Genomic DNA, 18,899 nt, shown 5'->3' with positions numbered 1-18,899 from the left:
GAATTATAGTAAAGGGATAGAATTGAGAATGACCAACTAATATTAGTATCTTTGTCTCCTGTGTTATGTCTAGCTCCTCAAGTTAAATACCCTTGAAAGTGGGGGATCTCTGCCATCTTGGGGAGCTGCAGGAGATGATAAGAGCAGCTTCTTTAATAGTTGCCTCGGCCCCTATTACTTTGCATTGGCCATTCACATTGATGTATTGGGTGTTTCAAATCTAATAGGACCCCAAGAAGGAAAGATATTAAAAGTAATTTAAATATTCAAGGGAGTATAATTTCAAATGTAAACATTCTGCCAGCACCAGCAAGAGCAAGACCTGCTGGACAGAAATGAGGAGTCATCTGACTTTCTTTCAGTGAAGGTTTAGGGTTAAGCAGCAAGAAAGTCAAGCCACCATAAGCTTTGCACATAGCTAGAATCACACACTTAGAAAAATGTGTGTGAAGCAAGAAAGAACCTAATTAGGCCCAGATCTCTTCATCAGGAAAGAACCTACTTAAGCCCATATCTCTTCATCACACCCACTCCTGAGTCACTGTCAATAACATCATCTCCTCCGACCACTTCTGTCCATCCCTGCCACCATTCAAGCCCAAACTGCACTCATCTTCTGCCTGGATTACTTCAGTTGCCTCCTTACGAGTCTTACGATAGCCACTCTCACTGTCCTTGTCCTTCTTAGAATAAAGACTTAAACCCATGCCTACAGTCTCGGTATTATTTGAGCTCTGCAGCTGCCTCCTCCAGATTTATCTCATTCCAATCAGTCTTCCACCTCAGGGCCTTTGTTACTACTGGTGATTTGCCTGGACAATCTCGTCCTCCTCTCCCTTCCGCTAGTTACCTCAGAGCTCAGTTACTCCTGACTCAATCGAGGAAGTCTTCCCTGCTTCACCATCTTCCAAACCCAAATTAGACCACATTTTTATATTAGCTGTTTCCAAAGCGCCCTGTACTTTTTCTTGACATCGCTTAAGAGTATAGTCATCTGATTTTTTTCATATCTTGTGTCTCTGGACGTTGTCCTTACAGAAAACATCAACTAATAACTATTTATGATGCTATCTCCTCTTGAGTATAATCTGGCAGTGTAACTTAAAATTACCTGTTTTGTTTTTTTCTATTTATTAAGAATATGTACACTTACGTGATCTTAATATCAGTCTCTAGTCATGGCTTTGTTAAATCATTTTTTTCTAGAAACAATATTACGCAATTTTGTCATGACTGTAATCATGCCAGTAATACACATCCTTGTAGAGTTATTTTATTTTATTATTTTTTTGTTTTCTTTTTTCTTTTATTTTATTTTGCAGGGGAGAGAGGGAGAATCCCAAGCAGACTCCACACCCACAGTACAACTCAATGTGGGACTTGATCTCATGACCCTGAGATCATGACCTTAGCTGAAATCAAGAGTTGAATGCTTAACCAACTGAGCCATCCAGGTGCCCCTCCATGCAGAGTAATTTTAAAATCTACTTGGCTGTGTTGTAGTCTTCACATCTCAGGTTCCTTTTACATAAATGGAGACTATAGCTAATATACCTATCTCAAGGGTAATTATGAGACTAAAGTAAGAGAATGAATAGGAAATATTTTGTACATTATTATCCCTAAGTCCATTTGTTTATATCCCATATGTAGTAACTATAGGACTTCTAATTTATTCTTACAGCTCCTATTTCCATAAATTTTTGTCTAAGTCCAGTTTCAATGGGAAAAGAGAGTTTATCATTTACCTTTCCATGCGCTAAACTTAGTTCCACTCCTGCTGCTTTTCCTCCTCATAAACATGCAAAATGTGAATATGAGAGTAGAAAGGAGAGTTAAGAGAATCACGAACTGTTTTTCTTTCCTTTTTCCATCTTTTCTATATGGTCTTTCTAGAGAATGAGGTTTGTTTCTCTTTAAGTAGAACTGAAGTTAACAGAAGCAAGTGTGACCCCCAATTATTATTTGTAGCTGACATTTATTGTTGCTAATAATACTATTACAAATAGCTGACGTTTATTCTGCTCTTAGTGTGTGCTAGGTGGGTGTGGTACTACCATATTTCATGGAATCTAAAACATAAACAGTGGAAAAAAGAAAAAACAAAAGTGGGAAGAGAGACCATGATTTTATGTGCCACTAAGAAAGGAAAAAAAAAAGCTGTCAAGTAAACCATGATAAAAATGCTCTCTTTACACCAAAAATATTGGTTAATATCCATTAAAGTGCTCCTGTAACTTAAGATATATTATGTGTCACTCTTGTACACACATTAAAAGGAATTATGAACAAAATAAAGTGGTCTGAAATTCATCATATTCAGGTCCAACACTTCTAAATTTCTCTTTGACTGAAAATCTGTGTTTTTCCACACAGTACTGTCCTTTGAGCTCTCAAGAGCATTAGTAATGCAGCATTTCTTAAAGGAACACTGCACTGCTACCTGGGATTTTCTTCTGAGCCGTGGGTCCCCATTCTACACACTGTAACGTACTCATACAGCCAGTGACAACATGACAGCTGCTGCCTAGCCAACATCAATTGTTAAAGTATACTGAGTTTAGAGATATTAAATGTAAAAAATATAAGTAAATGCATCTTCGGAAAGATAAGTTAGGGTGATTATTTCTCAAGCGTTATCTGACTTAACTCTCACAATAATCCCAAGAGAAAAGTACTTATTACACCAATCTTACAAATAAGGGAACCAAAGCTCGAAAGGTTACATAAATTGCCCAGGTGGTCACCAAGAAACACCAGACTCAAGTCAGTCTGCACAACCTAAGTTCCTTTTTTTTTTTTTTTTAAGATTTTTATTTATTTGAGAGAGAACACAAGCAGGTTAAGGGGCAGAGGGAGAAGCAGGCTCCTTGCTGAGCAGGGAACCAGACCTGGGGCTCGATCCCAGGACCCTGAGATCATGACCTGAGCCGAAGACAGAGGCTTAACCAACTGAGCCATCCAGGCACCCCACAACCTGAATTCTTGCCACTGAAACATACTGGCTTCATTTATATTCGCCATATAATTAAGATCTCTGATGTGGATACAGGAAAAATATCCTAATCCTTCCAGAACAGGGAGTAGGATGCCTGGATGGTACAAATGGTTGAGCGTCCAGCTCTTGGTTTCGGCTCTGGTTATGATCTCAGGGTCATGAGATTGAGCCCTACGTGGGGCTCCGTGCTTGGTGTGGAGACCACTTGGGATTCTCTCTCTGTGTCTTCCTCTGCCCTTCCCCTCTTCCATGTGCACATTCTCTCTGTCTCTTTCGCTTTCTGTAAAATAAGTCTTAAAAAACAACAACAACAGGGAGTATATAATGCTGCGTAAAGTATTTCTCAGAGGCTGTCAAACTAGAGTTTAGTGAATAAAGACTAAATGAAAAGATTCCTGCATGTCTTCAGCCGACTGTAGATACTATGATCTAATCTAATTCAGATTGGTGGATCTGTGTGTTTTAGTAAAAATATTCTTATTTTCTTAATAGACTGAACTGTGGCTATAATGATTTTTCAACATCTACCCTGGCTTGAATCTTATGCAAGCTGATGATATGGTAATTTTCTAATATAAGTGACAGAAGAAGGGAAAACTCACTGATGGGTTTTTGTGGTTTTCACTGGAACGAATAAATGTACCTGCCGCTCTCACCTCATTCATCATCCCAGCATAATTTCAAACTGAGTACAAGTTGTTTTGGCCTGTGGAGTCTGACATCCGCTGTCTTGTCTGCATCCTCCTGTGTGCTTAATTTACCTATTTTTATTGTTTCTTTTAGTTTGTTAGATGTGAACTAGTATTATAGAGAAATTTTATACAGTTGACCATCGAACATAGGGGTTAGGGATGGGGACCCCTCCCCGCACGCCATCAGAAATCGGCATATAACTTTTGATTCCCCAAAAACTTAACGACTGACAGCCTACTGTTGACTGGAAACCTTACCAGTAACATAAAGAGTCCATTAACACAAATTTTGTATGTTATACATATTATGACTGTACTTGGAGCAAAGTAAGCGAGAGAAAAGAAATGTTACTGAAAAAATCGTAAGGAAGAGCCTAGCTCAGTTGGTAGAGCATGTGATTCTAGATCTCAGGGTCATGAGTGCAAGCCACTGTTGGACGTGGAACCTACCTAGATAAAGAAAAAGAAAATCATAAGGAAGAGAAAATACATTTACAGTCTTGTACTGTATTTATCGAAAAATTCTGTGTATTAAATGGACATGTGCAGCTCAAACCCATATTGTCCAAGGGTCAGCTGTATATAACTGCGCTCAGGTAAAGAAGCAAATGAAGCTTCATGGTAGAGCCCGCATCTAATCATATCCTTCAAACTCTAAGGGCAACTTTAGGACTTTTTTTCCCCTAAATTACCCTAAATAGAATAATTACCAATTCTAAAGAAGTGGCACAGTCTCTCCTTAGGTATTCAAGAGCGTAGGCTGGAAAGCATGTCTTATGCTCCTACTAGATAATAAATACGAAACTGGTAAGTGACCTTATAAATGAGCACATGCTGTGTGCTCACAGATCTGGGTATGACACAGTAAATTTTCATTGAGCACATGCTGTGTGGCAATGACACAGTAAAATATACAAGGCATACGCTCCTTCAAAAAGTGTATAATGTTATGAGAGAGATAGAGGCTTGTTAAAAAATAAAGGATAGTATAATACAAAACATAATCTTCTATGAAATCTAGCCCTTACCTACTGTAGGAGCTCTGAAGACTCAGGAAAGTTGAGTATATTTTGGAATAATCAGCAGGGCGGTGAAGAGACTTTGAGTTCAGTGGAGGACAGCGTTTGTGTTGCTAGATAAGAAGCGGAACAACTTCCCAGGAAGGGAAAATAACATAAAGAAAAACCCAGTGCTGAACATAAAACAAGTCTTTTTCTGGAGCCAGGAGGGAGTCCAAGTCCTTTCACAGCTGATGAAAGTTTCCTTTGGAATATAGAAGGTCTGAAATTGATTGGATTCCCCTAGCTATAGAAAGGCTTTCATGTTTATATTTTATTGCTGTGAAAAAGCATTAGGCACATGATCGTCCCAGCTTGGGGGACATGTTACATATTTTAGTGAGTTGATGGCTAATTTACATCATGCTGGGGCCCACTAAAAATTAATATCCTCCTTGCCTCTGTTATACAAGTTTTGATATTCTGATCATTTGCCAGTGATTACTGCCTACCGACTTAGAGAGTTTTCTCCCATTATAATAATGGGAGAAATTACCCATATTCTCCTATGAAAATGTTAACATGAAGAAACTGATGCCTCTCTTCCCAAGATTGCTATTAGAAAGTATTTGATTTTGTTTTTTATTTTCCTTTCTTGCAGTTTCTTCATGAAATTTTTGTATCTTTATTCTTTTTTTTTTTTTAAGATCTTATTTATTTGTGAGAGAATGAGAGAGAGAGAGAGAGCATGGGGGGTGGGAGGGTCAGAGGGAGAAGCAGACTCCCTACCAAGCAGGGAGCCCAATGCAGAACTTGATCCCAGGACTCCACGATGACCTGAGCTTAAGGCACTCGCCCAACCAATTGAGCCACCCAGGCTCCCTGTGTCTTTATTCTATTGTATATTGATATATTACAGTAATTGATTTTCAGGTGTTAAACTACCTTCTCATTTATGGGATAAATTCCACTTGGTCATAGTATATAATCCTTTTTGTATCTTCCTAAGTTTGGTTTGCTGGTATTTTACGGAGATTCATTTTTCTTTATTCAGTCACTCACTGTGATGAGGAAATGATCAACTGTGAATACACCAAGGCCAAAGTAAATTGTTTATCTTAACTGTCATCATTATTTTTTAACAGCTTTTCACACTGGCTACTGTCTTCCACAGTTTGCCACACCTTTAGGTAAAGTCCCCACATCAAGGCTTGTAGAGCGGTCATTACATGTCAAGTTATGAACAAACCAAATCTCCAGCTGTCTTATGAATGTTGACATGCTGTCAGTAATGCTAGGACAAAAACAGTATGGAAAAATGTTGTATTTTTCACCTCGACAGTGGATCCCAGAGAGCTATCTAAGAAAGGATGAAGTCAGAGGAAAACAGTGACATGCAGGGAAAGGAAACAGCACTTTGCTTTCCTACTACAATTAGTCCTTGGTTCTTATCTTCTAAAATTGGAGCTTTTATATTTTTTTCCAACAGTCAGATTGTCTCCAAAGCTCTTGTGATCTCCTATGAAAAGAAGAATGTCCTTGAACTCTGAATAAATGCTGAGCGTCAACTCTCAAAGGAACACATTAACACAAGACAGACTTTTTTTTCTGCTGCTGTGACTTCGAGTAAAATGGTTATTTGAAAGCAGAAATTGGATATGATAAGATCTGCTTGCTGAAGGAGTTATCTTAAAGGAAAAATAACTTGAGACTAATCCTATATACCAATTCCATGTGGAACCGTTAACTTCATAGATTGATTGGAATATTAAATAGCAGTTAATTTTGCCAGAATCTCTTGTTCATATTGATCAAAGTCTTATCTTAGGGAAAAATAGCTACACAAATTTTGTGTAATTAAGAATTCCATGTGAGTTAATGTATAGAAAGCACTTAGAACAGGATCTGGCACACAGTAAGTACTATATAAATGTTTGTATTGTGGATGATAGAGTATGGATTATTTAACAACCTAAGAAATTTTTTCAAGTAAGGGTATTGGCCCTTTTATGCCTTCTTTTTCTCTGGTGCTGAACTATGATTTTTTTTCCCTGCTTTCTCCCTTGTTCAGTATTCGATTATAGGGGCGCGTGGGTGACTCAGTGGATTGGGGCCTCTGCCTTCGGCTCACGTCATGATCCCAGAGTCCTGGGATCGAACCCCACATCGGGCTCTCTGCTCTGTGGGGAGCCTGCTTCCTCTGGTCTCTCTCTCTCTGCCTGCCTCTCTGCCTACCTTTGATCTCTGTCTATTGAATAAATAAATAAAATCTTTAAAAAAAAATATATATATATATATATATGATTATATACCTTTAAACAAAACAAAGGAAGTTAACTGGACTGCATTTACTTGAGATTATTAGGCTTAAACCACCCCATGTTAGTCTAAATTCCCATTCAGACTAGTTTCAAAGTCAGCAGACTGGAGGATTTTTTTAAAACAAACTTAAGCTGATAATCTTTTTTTGTTCTGAGGATTTAATCCCTTTGGTTGGTATTGAGAGATATGTTTTAATATTTTGCTATTTTTTTTTAAGATTTATTTATTTTAGAGAGAGTACAAGGAGGAAGGGCGGAGGGAGAAAAATCTCAAGCAGACTCCACACTGAGCACAGAGGCCAACGTGGGGCTCAATCTCATCACGCTGATCTCATCACCTGAGATCACGACCTGAGCTGAAACCAAGAGTCAGACGCTCAACAGACTGTGCCATCCAGGCACCCCTGTTTTCTTTTTTTTTAAATGAAGAAATCATAAGTCAATACTTAGCTTCTTATCTCACAAGGAAAGAGTTGCTAGATATAAACCAGCAAAACAATTCATAAAGAAAAAGATCCAGGGGTGCCTGGGTGGCTCAGTGGGTTAAGCCTCTGCCTTCAGCTCAAGTCATGATCTCAGGGTTCTGGGATAGAGTCCCGCATCGGGCTCTCTGTTCAGCAGGGAGCCTGCTTCCTCCTCTCTCTCTCTCTCTCTGCTTGCCTCTCTGCCTACTTGTTATCTCTCTCTGTCAAATAAATAAAATCTTTAAAAAAAAAAAAAAGAAAGAAAAAGATCCATGCATTTCACTGCAATAAAGATTTAAAACATTTTAAAAAATAAATAAAACTTCTATGAATAAAACAAACTACATTAATAAAGCAAGTATTTTAATCTTATAAATTAATGAGACAAATATGAGCATTTCTACTAAAAAAAAAAAATAGGCAAGAACATACACAAAAAATTCAAAGGAAGAACTAGAAATGGCCAGTTCATGTGTTAGAAAAATTCTCATCAGCCTCACTAGTAATCAAAGAAATATTCATTAAGATAAGTTACCATTTGGGATGCCTGGGGGGTTCAGTAAGTTAAGTAACTGCCTTTGGCTCAGGTCATGATCTCAAGATCCTGGGATAGAGTCCTCCATTGGGCTCCTGGCTCAGCAGGGAGTCTGCTTCTTCCTCTCTCCCTTCCCCCTGACTCATGCTGTCTGTCTCTCTTTTTCTCTCTCTCAAATAAATGAAATCTTTACTATTTTTCCCCTAGTAATAATATTTTTTATTTTTATGCTTGATATTGTCAAGTATACCAAGAAATAGATATTCATGTATACTACTGGGACTGTAAATTGAAATATCTTCCGGGAAATTAATTTGGTAATATGAATTAAGAGCACTAAAGACTTTTTACCTACCACTTTTCAACACACTAGGTTGGGCAAAAAATTAAAATTCTGACAGTACTGGGACGCCTGGGTGGCTCAGTTGGTTAAGCAGCTGCCTTCGGCTCAGGTCATGATCCCAGCGTCCTGGGATCGAGTCCCACATCGGGCTCCTTGCTCCACAGGGAGCCTGCTTCTCCCTCTGACTCTGCCTGCCACTTTGCCTGTGCTCGCTCTTGCTCTCTCTCTCTCTCTGACAAATAAATAAATAAAATCTAAAAAAAAAAAAAAATTCTGACAGTACAAAGTGCTGAAGATGAGAAGCAATGGGAACTCTTATACATAGCTGATAAAAGTATTGGAGATTCCTTTGATATTTTATGTCAAAATTTATCATAATATATGATAAATAACAACATATATATTTTGTAATATCATATATAATGCATAGAGACCAAAAATATGACCAAAATAGTATAAAATTTAAAATTAATAAAATAAATATTTTAAAAGGAACATAATAATAATTGGATATTCATAACCTAGCAGTTCCATTTCCAGATCTATACCTTAGCCTAGGAAGTCTTCCTTTTTTTTTAAGGTTTTATTTATTTTGGAGAGAGAATGAGAGAGAAAGAGAGCATGAGAAGGGGGAAAGTCAGAGGGAGAAGCAGACTCCTCTGCTGAGCCGGAAGCCGGACATGGGACTCGATCTCAGGACCCCGAGATCGTGACCTGAGCTGGAGCAGCCGCTTAACCAACTAAGTCACCCAGCTGCCCCTTTACTAGGAACTCTTGTTCATGTTTCACAGACATTGATAGAAGAATATTCATAATAGCGTTGTTCATAATAGCAAAAAAGCTGATAATAACTCAGATATTCATATGTAGGAAAACATAGTAGTACTTTCAAACAAAAGAAATCTATAACAATAAAACTGAAAGAAGTACATGTAAATGTACTGACATTGATGAGTCTTAGAAATATAACACTGAAAAAATATATAGCACTGAAAAAAATTATGGAAGAATACACTCACTAAGATACCATTTTATGAAGTACAAAAGCAAGCATTGTTTGGGGAAACAAACGTATTTTGAACTAAGAAAAAGAACAAAAGAAAAAGAAATCCAGATGGTAGTTATTACTTACAGGAGGGAGAGAGATGAGCTTCCACTGTTGTGCTAATTCTTCCTCTCTCTGGTTAACTAGGAGATTCATGGTGTTTATTTTTATTATTATTATTTTTATAACTTGTCTATTATGTATATTATTTCATATATATAAAATATTTAATAATTTAAAAGAACTTGTAGAGTCTTACTTCATAATTCCATTTTTGGAGATCAATCCCAAAACAGTAACAAAAAATAAGTGCTAAAAAAGTTTATCCCAGTGGTGGTATTTACTGTGACCCCAAACTGAAAAACAAACTAGATATCCAGCACTATTATTTTTTTAAGTAATCTCTGCACTCAACATGGGGCTCAAACTCACAACTCTTAACATCAAAAGTCACGTGCTCTACTGCCTGAGCCAGCCAGGTGCCCCAAGAAAGGACTTTAAAAAGCCTTAAAAAACACATTAAGTGTGCAGTGCCTGGGTGGCTCAGTCGTTAAGCGTCTGCCTTTGGCTCTGGTCATGATCCCAGGGTCCTTGGATCAAGCTCTGCATCAGGTTCCTTGCTTGGCAGGAAGCCTGCTTCTCCCTCTCCCGCTCCCCCTGCTTGTGTTCCCCTGTCTCTCTCTCTCTCTTTCTCTATGTCAAATAAATAAATAAAACCTTTTAAAAGAAATTTTTTTAATAAAAAAATTTTAAAAATGCATTAAGTGAGATAAAAGTTAATTAGAATTTGCTGAGAAGTGAAAGTTAAAGGAGGAAGGTAAAAGAAAGCCAGGAGTAAGGTTATTCTGAACAAGACAAATTAAAACATCTCCTGTTCTTACTAGAGATAGGCCACAAATTTGACTCCAGGCTTCCAGTAACCAGGATAAAAAAAGAAAGATGATTCATGGTGCACTTAAGATAAGAGCAAATCAACTGTTCTGTTGGAGACCAAAGGGAAATTTCTCCTCAGATTAACTGTGCACACAAGTTACTTACATTCTTTTCTGCCTGTGTTTCCTCCTCAGTAAAACAGAGTAACAATACCTGTTAATACAGTGTTGTGCAGATTACGTAAGGTTACGTTCCTGGGATAGCACCTACCAGGTAATAATCACTCAAGTAGGTTACTGATTAGCCATAATGAATGGCATTCTCAAGGGTGGCTCAGTTGTTTAAGCGTCAGCCTTTGGCTTAGAGTGGGGGGGGGGGGGGTTCCTGCTCAGTGGGGAGTCTGTCAGCTCCTTCCCCCTGTGCATGCACTGGCTCACTCTCCGTCTCTCTCTCTCTCAAACAAACAAATAAATAAATAAATACCTTTTTTTAAAAAATAAAGTGTTCTTACAGAAAACACTGTCATGAAAGTGGATACCATTATGGGAGAAACGGAAAGGTCACCCTCATCTCAGGTAGGAAATCCTCCCAATTGTAGGACAGTGTTGTGAATTAATGTTCTGGTGTTCTTTCTGTGTTCACTTAATACATATTTATCAGGCACATCCTTTATGCACATTTTTCTGTCTGGTAATAGATGACCAGGATATATATTCAGCCAACTGTAAGTAGTCTAATCTTCAAATCGTTCTAATGGTTGAATAATAAATAAAATTTGTTGTGTTTGCTTTTTCTGCTTTCCAAATGTGAAAGTAATACTCTGCAGTCAAAGACTGGTCAAAAGCAATTATGAAAAGAACAGTGAGAAATAATAATTGAACTTAGTTAACACCTCCTAAGAACAGATTCATTGAGGCTTTTAGCTTCCTGGAAAGCAATATCATGGTGACAAAAATATTGCTATATTTATTGAACGATAACTATGCACCAAACTCTTTGCTTAATTCTTTACATATAATACCTCATTTAATCCTTACAGCACTTGGAGCTTGTGAATATTATCTCCATTTTTTTGGTAGGAAGATTTTGAAGCCTTATAGGAAGTAAGCCACTTAGCTCAAGTCTCAGCAGCAAATATGGGTTCAACCCAGGCCTTGCTGGTTCTAAAGCCCTTGTTCTAAGTCACTTCAATATATTACCTTTCGTAGAATGAAACCAAAACCCACCATATCTTGAAACCCCTTGTTCCAGATCTAAAGCATTTTTTCCCAGACACCCTCAGTCAGGTATACCTTGGTTTTTACTATCCTGTAATAAGTTCATGTATCAGTCTTGTTATCTTCTGGTTTTGATTGTCAGACTAAAAAGTTAACCTTCTGGTTTAACTATATGTGGTTGACACTCATGCCATTTAGTCACTTCATTTGATCACCACCCTGGACTTAAAAATAATTTTAAAATGGAAGATATCCTTGATTTTTAAATAGAAAAGTTCCTTAGTTTAGTTTGGTGTGATATTAGTATTGACAATGAAGATGCATCTTGTATTTGATCGTCAAGAAAATTCAGAATCCAGGCAGTTTGACCTGGGGCTCTCTGATGTCCCCTCCCAACTATAAAAACAGATTTCCCATTCAGACAGTGAAGTGTGTATGTCATGCTCTCCGAGTAGGTTTGCAGTAGACAACATGGCCTGTCATTGTTTTGCCTTTTTATGGACATAACAGTTGTCCTGAGACTCCTGGTAGGAGCAGCAATGGCATGATGAAAACCTCAAAAGACAAATACTTGGGGCACCTGGCTAGCTCAGTCGGTAGAGCAAGTGACTGTTGATCTCAGGGTCATAAGTTTGAGCCCCAGGTTGGGCGTAGAGATTACTTAAAAAAAAAAAAAATCAAAAGACAAATACAGTGAAGTTGAAAAACAGATGTATTCATCTCAGTGGCTTAAGATTACTCTACATTAATTGCATTGTGTGGTTCAGAAACTAGAATTAGAATAAGCCTATTAAGAAAATTATTCTGAAATACTTGTGTAAGGGCAGGTTTTACCATAGGAGATAGATAAAATCTCCTGAAAAATAACTGCACAAAAGAGAATACGGTTGAAGTTTACATTTGTTGAAATACATTAATGTCAAATGTCTTTAATAAATTAAGATCCACTTGCAGATACTGATTTCCTTTTATGATTTTTTTAAAATCTTTTTTTGGTTCATAATACATTTTCTTCTTTTTCTGGCTTCCCATATTCCTTAAATCATTTCATCTAGATATATAGACCATCTGTCCTTCCAAAGGCTATTCCTTTTCTCAACAAGGGGCAGAAGTGGAAATAAAAGGCACAATATGGAAAGAAAGCCAGGAAAAATCTTGTGGACAGTTTTTTGGCTCCTCTTCTCTGGCCCTTCTTTGCAACCCCCTAGGGAATGACAGGGAGCCAACAGCTTGTATCCATTTGAGAAAGTGATAGTGGCCACAGAAGAGAAAATGCTAAGCTGTTCAGCTCTCTTCCTAGACAGAAAAGCAATACAAATGGTGGATGGTGTGCTGGAATGCACACGTTCTGTGCCACAAGACCAAATAGATTGGGATTTCTTATTGAAGTGGAACATAAGAGGCTCTGTCAATGTTTGACTAAGTAAAATGAGGCTAGTCATTTGAATTGCTTCCAAATATACAGCTGGAAGCTCTCTAGCATTGTGATAATTTTGTAATAACCTCTCTCCCCAAAGACAGTCTCATGACCTGGGGAATTACATGCACACTGTGCTCCAGGAGTTGCTCCCCCAGGATTTTATAGGCTTAAGATACACAGTTCATCCTGAGAACCACACGGTATCTAGCGATAGCCTGTGAAAATGTAGCCCCAACAAAGGTCCTTGAGAAATTGCCCTTGAAGCTCCCGAGTCTCAGCGTAGGAGGTCTTCAGCTAATAAATGTTGAATGAATAGCACATTAGTTCAAGCCAGTTTCCATTAGCAGTTTTGTATGTGAAGAAAAAACCACTCTCTCCCACCTCCTCTAGCTGCATTAAGATCTCAGAAATAAGGTGCCTGGGTGGCTTAGTCATTAAGTGTCTGCCTTCGGCTCAGGTCATGATCTCAGGGTTCTGGGATCGAGCCCCGTGTCAGGCTTCCTGTTGAGCAGGAGTGGAAATAAAAGGCACTCCCTCTCCTACTCCCCCTGCTTGTGTTCCCTCTCTCATTCTCTCTCTCTGTCAAATAATTAATTAAAAAAAAAAAAAGACCTCAGAAATAAGGCAATCTTGCCTCAAACGAGCCTAAAAACCTAAAAGGAGAAGTGCTGACCGAAATCAAATTCCAGAGCAGGTAGTGACTCTGAAGTGGGCTTCATGGAGCTGAATTTTCTAGTTTTTAGGCCCTTTCAGGTTCCAGCCACACAAAAATAATGACAATAGTAGAACCCGTTGCCCAAAGTCAAGTCTTAAGTTCTCAGAAGAACATTAATAAAAATATTAATTTGAGTATTAGGATTGTCACTCAGAAATTTCTCCTGGAAATTGTCTTTGTTGTCTGAAAATCACAGAGGTGAGGCCTTATGCCTCTGTGGAGAGCAGATGAATACAGGCCTTTCATAAGCCTGGAGCAAGCCGCTTGCTGCTGCTGCTGCTGCTGCTGCTGCCGATATTAAAAACAAGAAGCATTTCACCCTTGAGTCTATCATGTAGGAGAAAGCCTCAGACTCATCTAATGCAGATAGATGGAATTCCTCCATAGTTGTCCAATCTCCCAGATGAAGGTAAAATGAACACCCTAAATTGTTAAAGCCTGCCTGGGGGACTGGGGACCACAGCTCCGTTTCTCTCGCCTCTCGAAGCCCCTCGATGACCTGTGCATCTCCAGCTTCTGCCTGGGTACCACCTTTCACTGATACCTGATGGAAACATGGCCTTGTAGAACTCTTACCAGCCCTCCCTTTTGTTTCACGGTGGTAAATTGAACCATAAATCAAACTTAAATTGAGCATTGAAAACTTTTGATACTGTCAAAACTTAATCAGAAAAATTAATCAGCTCTGTAGAAGTGAGGGGGGTAACAAAAATGAAGCATTGAGTAATTGAGTTAATAAAAAAAGAGGCCTTCCCTTAATATTGACAACGTTGATTTCTTTGGAAATAGTTTTGAAGTTTTGCTTCAAGAACAATGTCTCAATAGTTTTTTGGTTTTTTTTAATCATGAAAAAACTGTATTTAGATTTAGCCAGCTGGACTCAGTTTAGATGATCCCAATTTTGTTGGCAACATCCAAAGCATCATAGTCAGGGGCCAGCCGAACGTATGCCTTCTTCTCTCCATCAGGCCTGATTAAGGTGTTGACCTTGGCTACATCAATGTCATAGAGCTTCTTCACAGCCTGTTTGATCTGGTGCTTGTTGGCCTTGACATCCACAATGAACACAAGTGTGTTGTTGTCTTCTGTTTTCTTCATGGCTGACTCAGTAGTCGGGGAACTTGATGATGGCATAGTGGTCAAGCTTGTTTCTCCTGAGGGCGCTCTTTCGAGGGTATTTGGGTTGCCTTCGGAGACGCAGAGTCTTGGGTGGTCGGAACGTAGGTGATGTGCGGATCTTCTTTTTTTTGTGACTGTGGACGCCTTTCAGCACCGCTTTCTTGGCTTTCAAAGCCTTTGCTTTGGCTTCGGCTTTGGGAGGGGCAGGGGCTTCCTTCTTATCTTTCAGCGCCATCTTCGTAAAAGCCAATTTCTCAATAGTTTTAAATGTGACCAAGCCCCATGACTGTAGTTTATCTAAAACAGTGCACGGCTACCCCATAGAATGAATATGTACCATTGCTTGGAAGGGTGAGACTGTGATATTGAGAAAGAATCTTTGGATCAGTAATAGAGCTGGGTTATGAACAGTCCCAGCTCTGTCACAGGGAACTTCCTGTTGCCTCAATTTTCTCATCTGTAAAATGGAACTGATAATATCTACTCCATAGTGTTGTTAAATGATTAAATAAAGGCATATATGGCGAAGTTCCAGCCCATAGTACAGAAAATTGTTGTTGTTGTTGTTGTTGTTGTTAAAATGTAGTTCTTGGGTCCTGCTCACTGATACAGTCTCACTAGAGAGGGTATGAGTGTATATCAACTTACTGTGCTAAGGAAATAAGAATTGAAAGAGCATTTCACTCTTGACTGTGTATTTCCTTATTTTGTGTCTCATATATAAGTCTTATCTCCCTACTAGATGAAGTTCCTGAGGACAGAAGGTGAATCTTTTCTGTACTCCACAATGACTAACACAGTGCTAGATAACTAGTAGACATTCCAGAAATGTTTGTTGACATGACCTTACTTGGTAAATGTCTTATGTCTTTCTAATATCCCTTTTATGAGAATAGGATTATCCCCTGCCACATAAGAATCTTAAATTTCCTGGTAACGTATTTTCCAATAAAACTGTAGGGATAGTTTACCATCTTCAAATTGTTTTTCTTTCTAATTGGTTTCTGGGCTCATCCTTGGCCATTTTGTTATTTTTGCATTTATAAGTTTCATTAACCCTGCAGCTAGCACTGAAATAACTTTGCTGTCTCCTTTTTCTTTAAGAGGGCAGGAAGGGGCAGAGGGAAAGGGAGAGAAAATTGCAAGCAGACTTCACACCTGGCATAGAGCCTGACTTGGGGCCCAATCTCACAACCCTGAAATCATGACCTGAGTCGAAACCAAGAGTCAGATGCTTAACTGACTGTGCCACCCAGGCACCCTTTCCTGTCTCTATTTTTTAATGAAAATTTTAGTTTTCTGATATTACTGAAATTAGTTAGACGTCCTTTATACTTAACCTTTCCATCTGCATATCTAAATGTATTTAAAGATTTTTCAGTAGTTTTGTGGTAAATAAGCATGTCTAATTAAGGCATCCTACACTATGTATTTTTTTAAGCTCTGTTGATGTCTTAGTCTTTGATTGCCATTTTAGGGAAAACCTGGAAATGCATTACTTTCCTTTTAAATGTGTGAGTGTATAACAATATTAAGTACAGATTGAGGAACTGATAGGACTTTACATATATACAGTTGATCAAATTTATAATTAAATTTTTTTCAGAGTATTTTTTAATGGTAATTGGCATGTTCAGATTTTCTACTTCTTGACTCAATTGGAAGGGTGGGTAATTAATATTTTTCTTAAGAATCTTCCACTCTTGGGGCGCCTGGGCAGCTCGTTGGTTAACTGTCTGACTCTTGATTTTGGTTCAGGTCATGATCTCAGGGTTGTGGGATGAAGATCAAGCCCCATTGGTCTCTACGCTAGGCATGAAACCTGCTTAAGATTCTCACTCTCTCTCTCCCTCTGTCCCTCCCCACCCCAAATATCTTCCATTTCTTGAGATTTAAAATTATAAAATTATAGGGGTGCCTGAGTGGCTCAGTGGGTTAAGCCGCTACCTTCGGCTCAGGTCATGATCTCAGGGTCCTGGGATCGAGACCTGCATCGGGCTCTCTGCTCAACAGGGAGCCTGCTTCCCTTCCTCTCTCTCTGCCTGCCTCTCTGTCTGCTTGTGATCTCTCTCTGTCAAATAAATAAATAAAAATTTTTAAAAATCTAAAAAAAAAAATTATAAAATTATAAAGTGAATTCATCTTCAGTGTCTTTTTTTTTTTAATAATTTATCATTTCTGATTTTGTATGTTAGGATTTTCTTTTTTGATTAGGCAAACTGAAGTTTTATGGGGACATTTTGGGCAGTTGGAAGATCACCTTTGGCCATACCATCTAAGATTTGATTTATTGTGTTCCCATTACCATTCATTCATTCATTCCTAACCATATATAATTGCAGGTTTTGTGAAAGTTGTTTAAGAGTTTTGTGTCTGTGACTTCCATAGATATCCATCATTAACATCTTGTTTCTGGCATATTCCCCACTGTCTGACAGCACCTCCTTCCCACTGTGAGGAGCTTCTGCATGGCCCTCCTCACCTCTAGCACTCAGTGCTAGTGTTCCTGTCCAAGGGCTCAGTGAGCTTCTGTCAGTGTCCTCCACCATTTCCTGGGAGACTGCACTGATTTCCCAGAAGGCAGGGGGATTTGAGAATTGGTGTTTCCTACATTCCTTCAATCTGGTCCCATCTGCTCCATAATTAGCTGCCAGTATTCTAAGTCTGTGACAAGAAGATGGTCTTCCCTAGTTTGATTCCTGGGGGAGGATCCCCCTCCTTTGTCATTCCTTATTGATTATAATAAGTACTGGCAGGGGGCCATAATTAGCTTTGAAGTTATTTCTGAGTAGCAGGGACATGGGTGATCCAGAGAGCACTTATTACCAATAATATTACTCATGAACTGGAATGGAGTTTTAACATTGTTTTTATTCCCATAAGGATGCTCCTGCTCTGTAAGGTGTAAGGGGTTAGAGCAGCTCTGTTTTATCCGTGAGGATATTGAGGCCCAGAGAAGTTGAGTGACTTTCCTAAAGTCATAAATATTGACAAAGCTGGAATAAGAACCCAGATCTTCTGTTTCTGATTGTTTATTTTTCAAATCTTAGTGATAATTACAGTTCAAAAATAACAGTCTCTATGGCCACCAACTACTTTCTGGCATCCAGCTTGATCATTCCACATTCCATGTCAAAATACTTTGCATTTGACCCCAAGAACACTCTGTTTCTCTCCCAGTTTGAACGCCATGACCCTGTGGATGGGAAAATTACTGAGAGGCAGTTTGGTGGCATGCTGCTGGCCTACAGTGGGGTGCAGTCCAAGAAGTTGACCGCCATGCAGAAGCAGCTCAAGAAGCATTTCAAAGAAGGAAAGGTAGGTATCTTTGTTTATAGGAAGAAAAGGAACCATGGGAAGGTATGGTTATATTGCAAAGGTACTACCATAATGAGAGTGTCATGAAACAAAGGTTATAACTAATTCATCTCTGGTGCTTCAAAAAACACGAGCAGTGGAAGAGGAAGAAGGGAGATTGCACAATAAGCCCTTAAGGGTTCTTGTTCAAAGGGTGGCACTGTGAACTAGATTGAGAAATTTAAGAGGTACCTGTCTGGCTTTCGATTGAGCACGCAGCTCTTAGTCTCAGGGTTGTGAGTTCAAGCCCCACACTGGACTTAGAACTTAGAAAAAAAAAATTTCAGAAAGTCTGTCTAGAGAGAAATTAAAAAGAGAGACTGGTTCCCAGAGGAATATAAAGAGTTTAGTTACAGATACCTTGATTTAGGATGCCTATGTATGGGGCACCTGGGTGGCTCAGTCAGTTGGGCGTCTACCTTCAGCTCAGGTCATGATCCCAGGGTCCTGGGATTGAGCCCTGGGTCAGGCTCTCTGCTTGCCGGGGAGCCTGGTTCTCCCTTTCCCTCTGCTGCTCTTTCCCTGCTTGTGCTTTCTCTCTTTCCCTCAAAAAAATATATAAAATATTTTTTAAAAATGCCTGTGGACTCTCCAGTTAGAGATGATTAACAGGCCCTTGGATATTCACATCTACTTCAGATGACTGAGACAGGGTTGGGAATCATCAATACATTATTCAGGTTAAAGCCATAAGACATTTATTGTTCTTTTTCCCCCACCCTCAACCCCCTCCATGAGACGTTTAAACAGCATAGGAAGGAAGCAGTTAGAGAAAGCAGTGCAGCTGAAGCCAAGGAAGTAA

General features: G+C 38.9%; 1 protein-coding gene across 4 annotated transcripts in view; it reads left to right on the top strand.

The window, feature by feature from the left end:
- MICU1 (mitochondrial calcium uptake 1) overlaps nt 1–18,899 on the top strand; it is a 247,798-nt gene that overhangs the window by 189,642 nt on the left and 39,257 nt on the right. For all 4 annotated transcript variants that reach the window (XM_032313604.1, XM_032313603.1, XM_032313602.1 and 1 more), the window contains one exon: nt 17,921–18,058. In XM_032313604.1, coding sequence (XP_032169495.1) covers nt 17,921–18,058 — 138 coding nt within the window. The remainder of the gene's footprint in view (nt 1–17,920; nt 18,059–18,899) is intronic.

This window comes from Mustela erminea, chromosome 14, assembly GCF_009829155.1.
Source record: "Mustela erminea isolate mMusErm1 chromosome 14, mMusErm1.Pri, whole genome shotgun sequence".
NCBI lineage: Eukaryota > Metazoa > Chordata > Mammalia > Carnivora > Mustelidae > Mustela > Mustela erminea.
The sequence above is the reverse complement of the archived record's forward strand: the minus strand, read 5'-3'. Positions and strand labels throughout refer to the sequence as shown.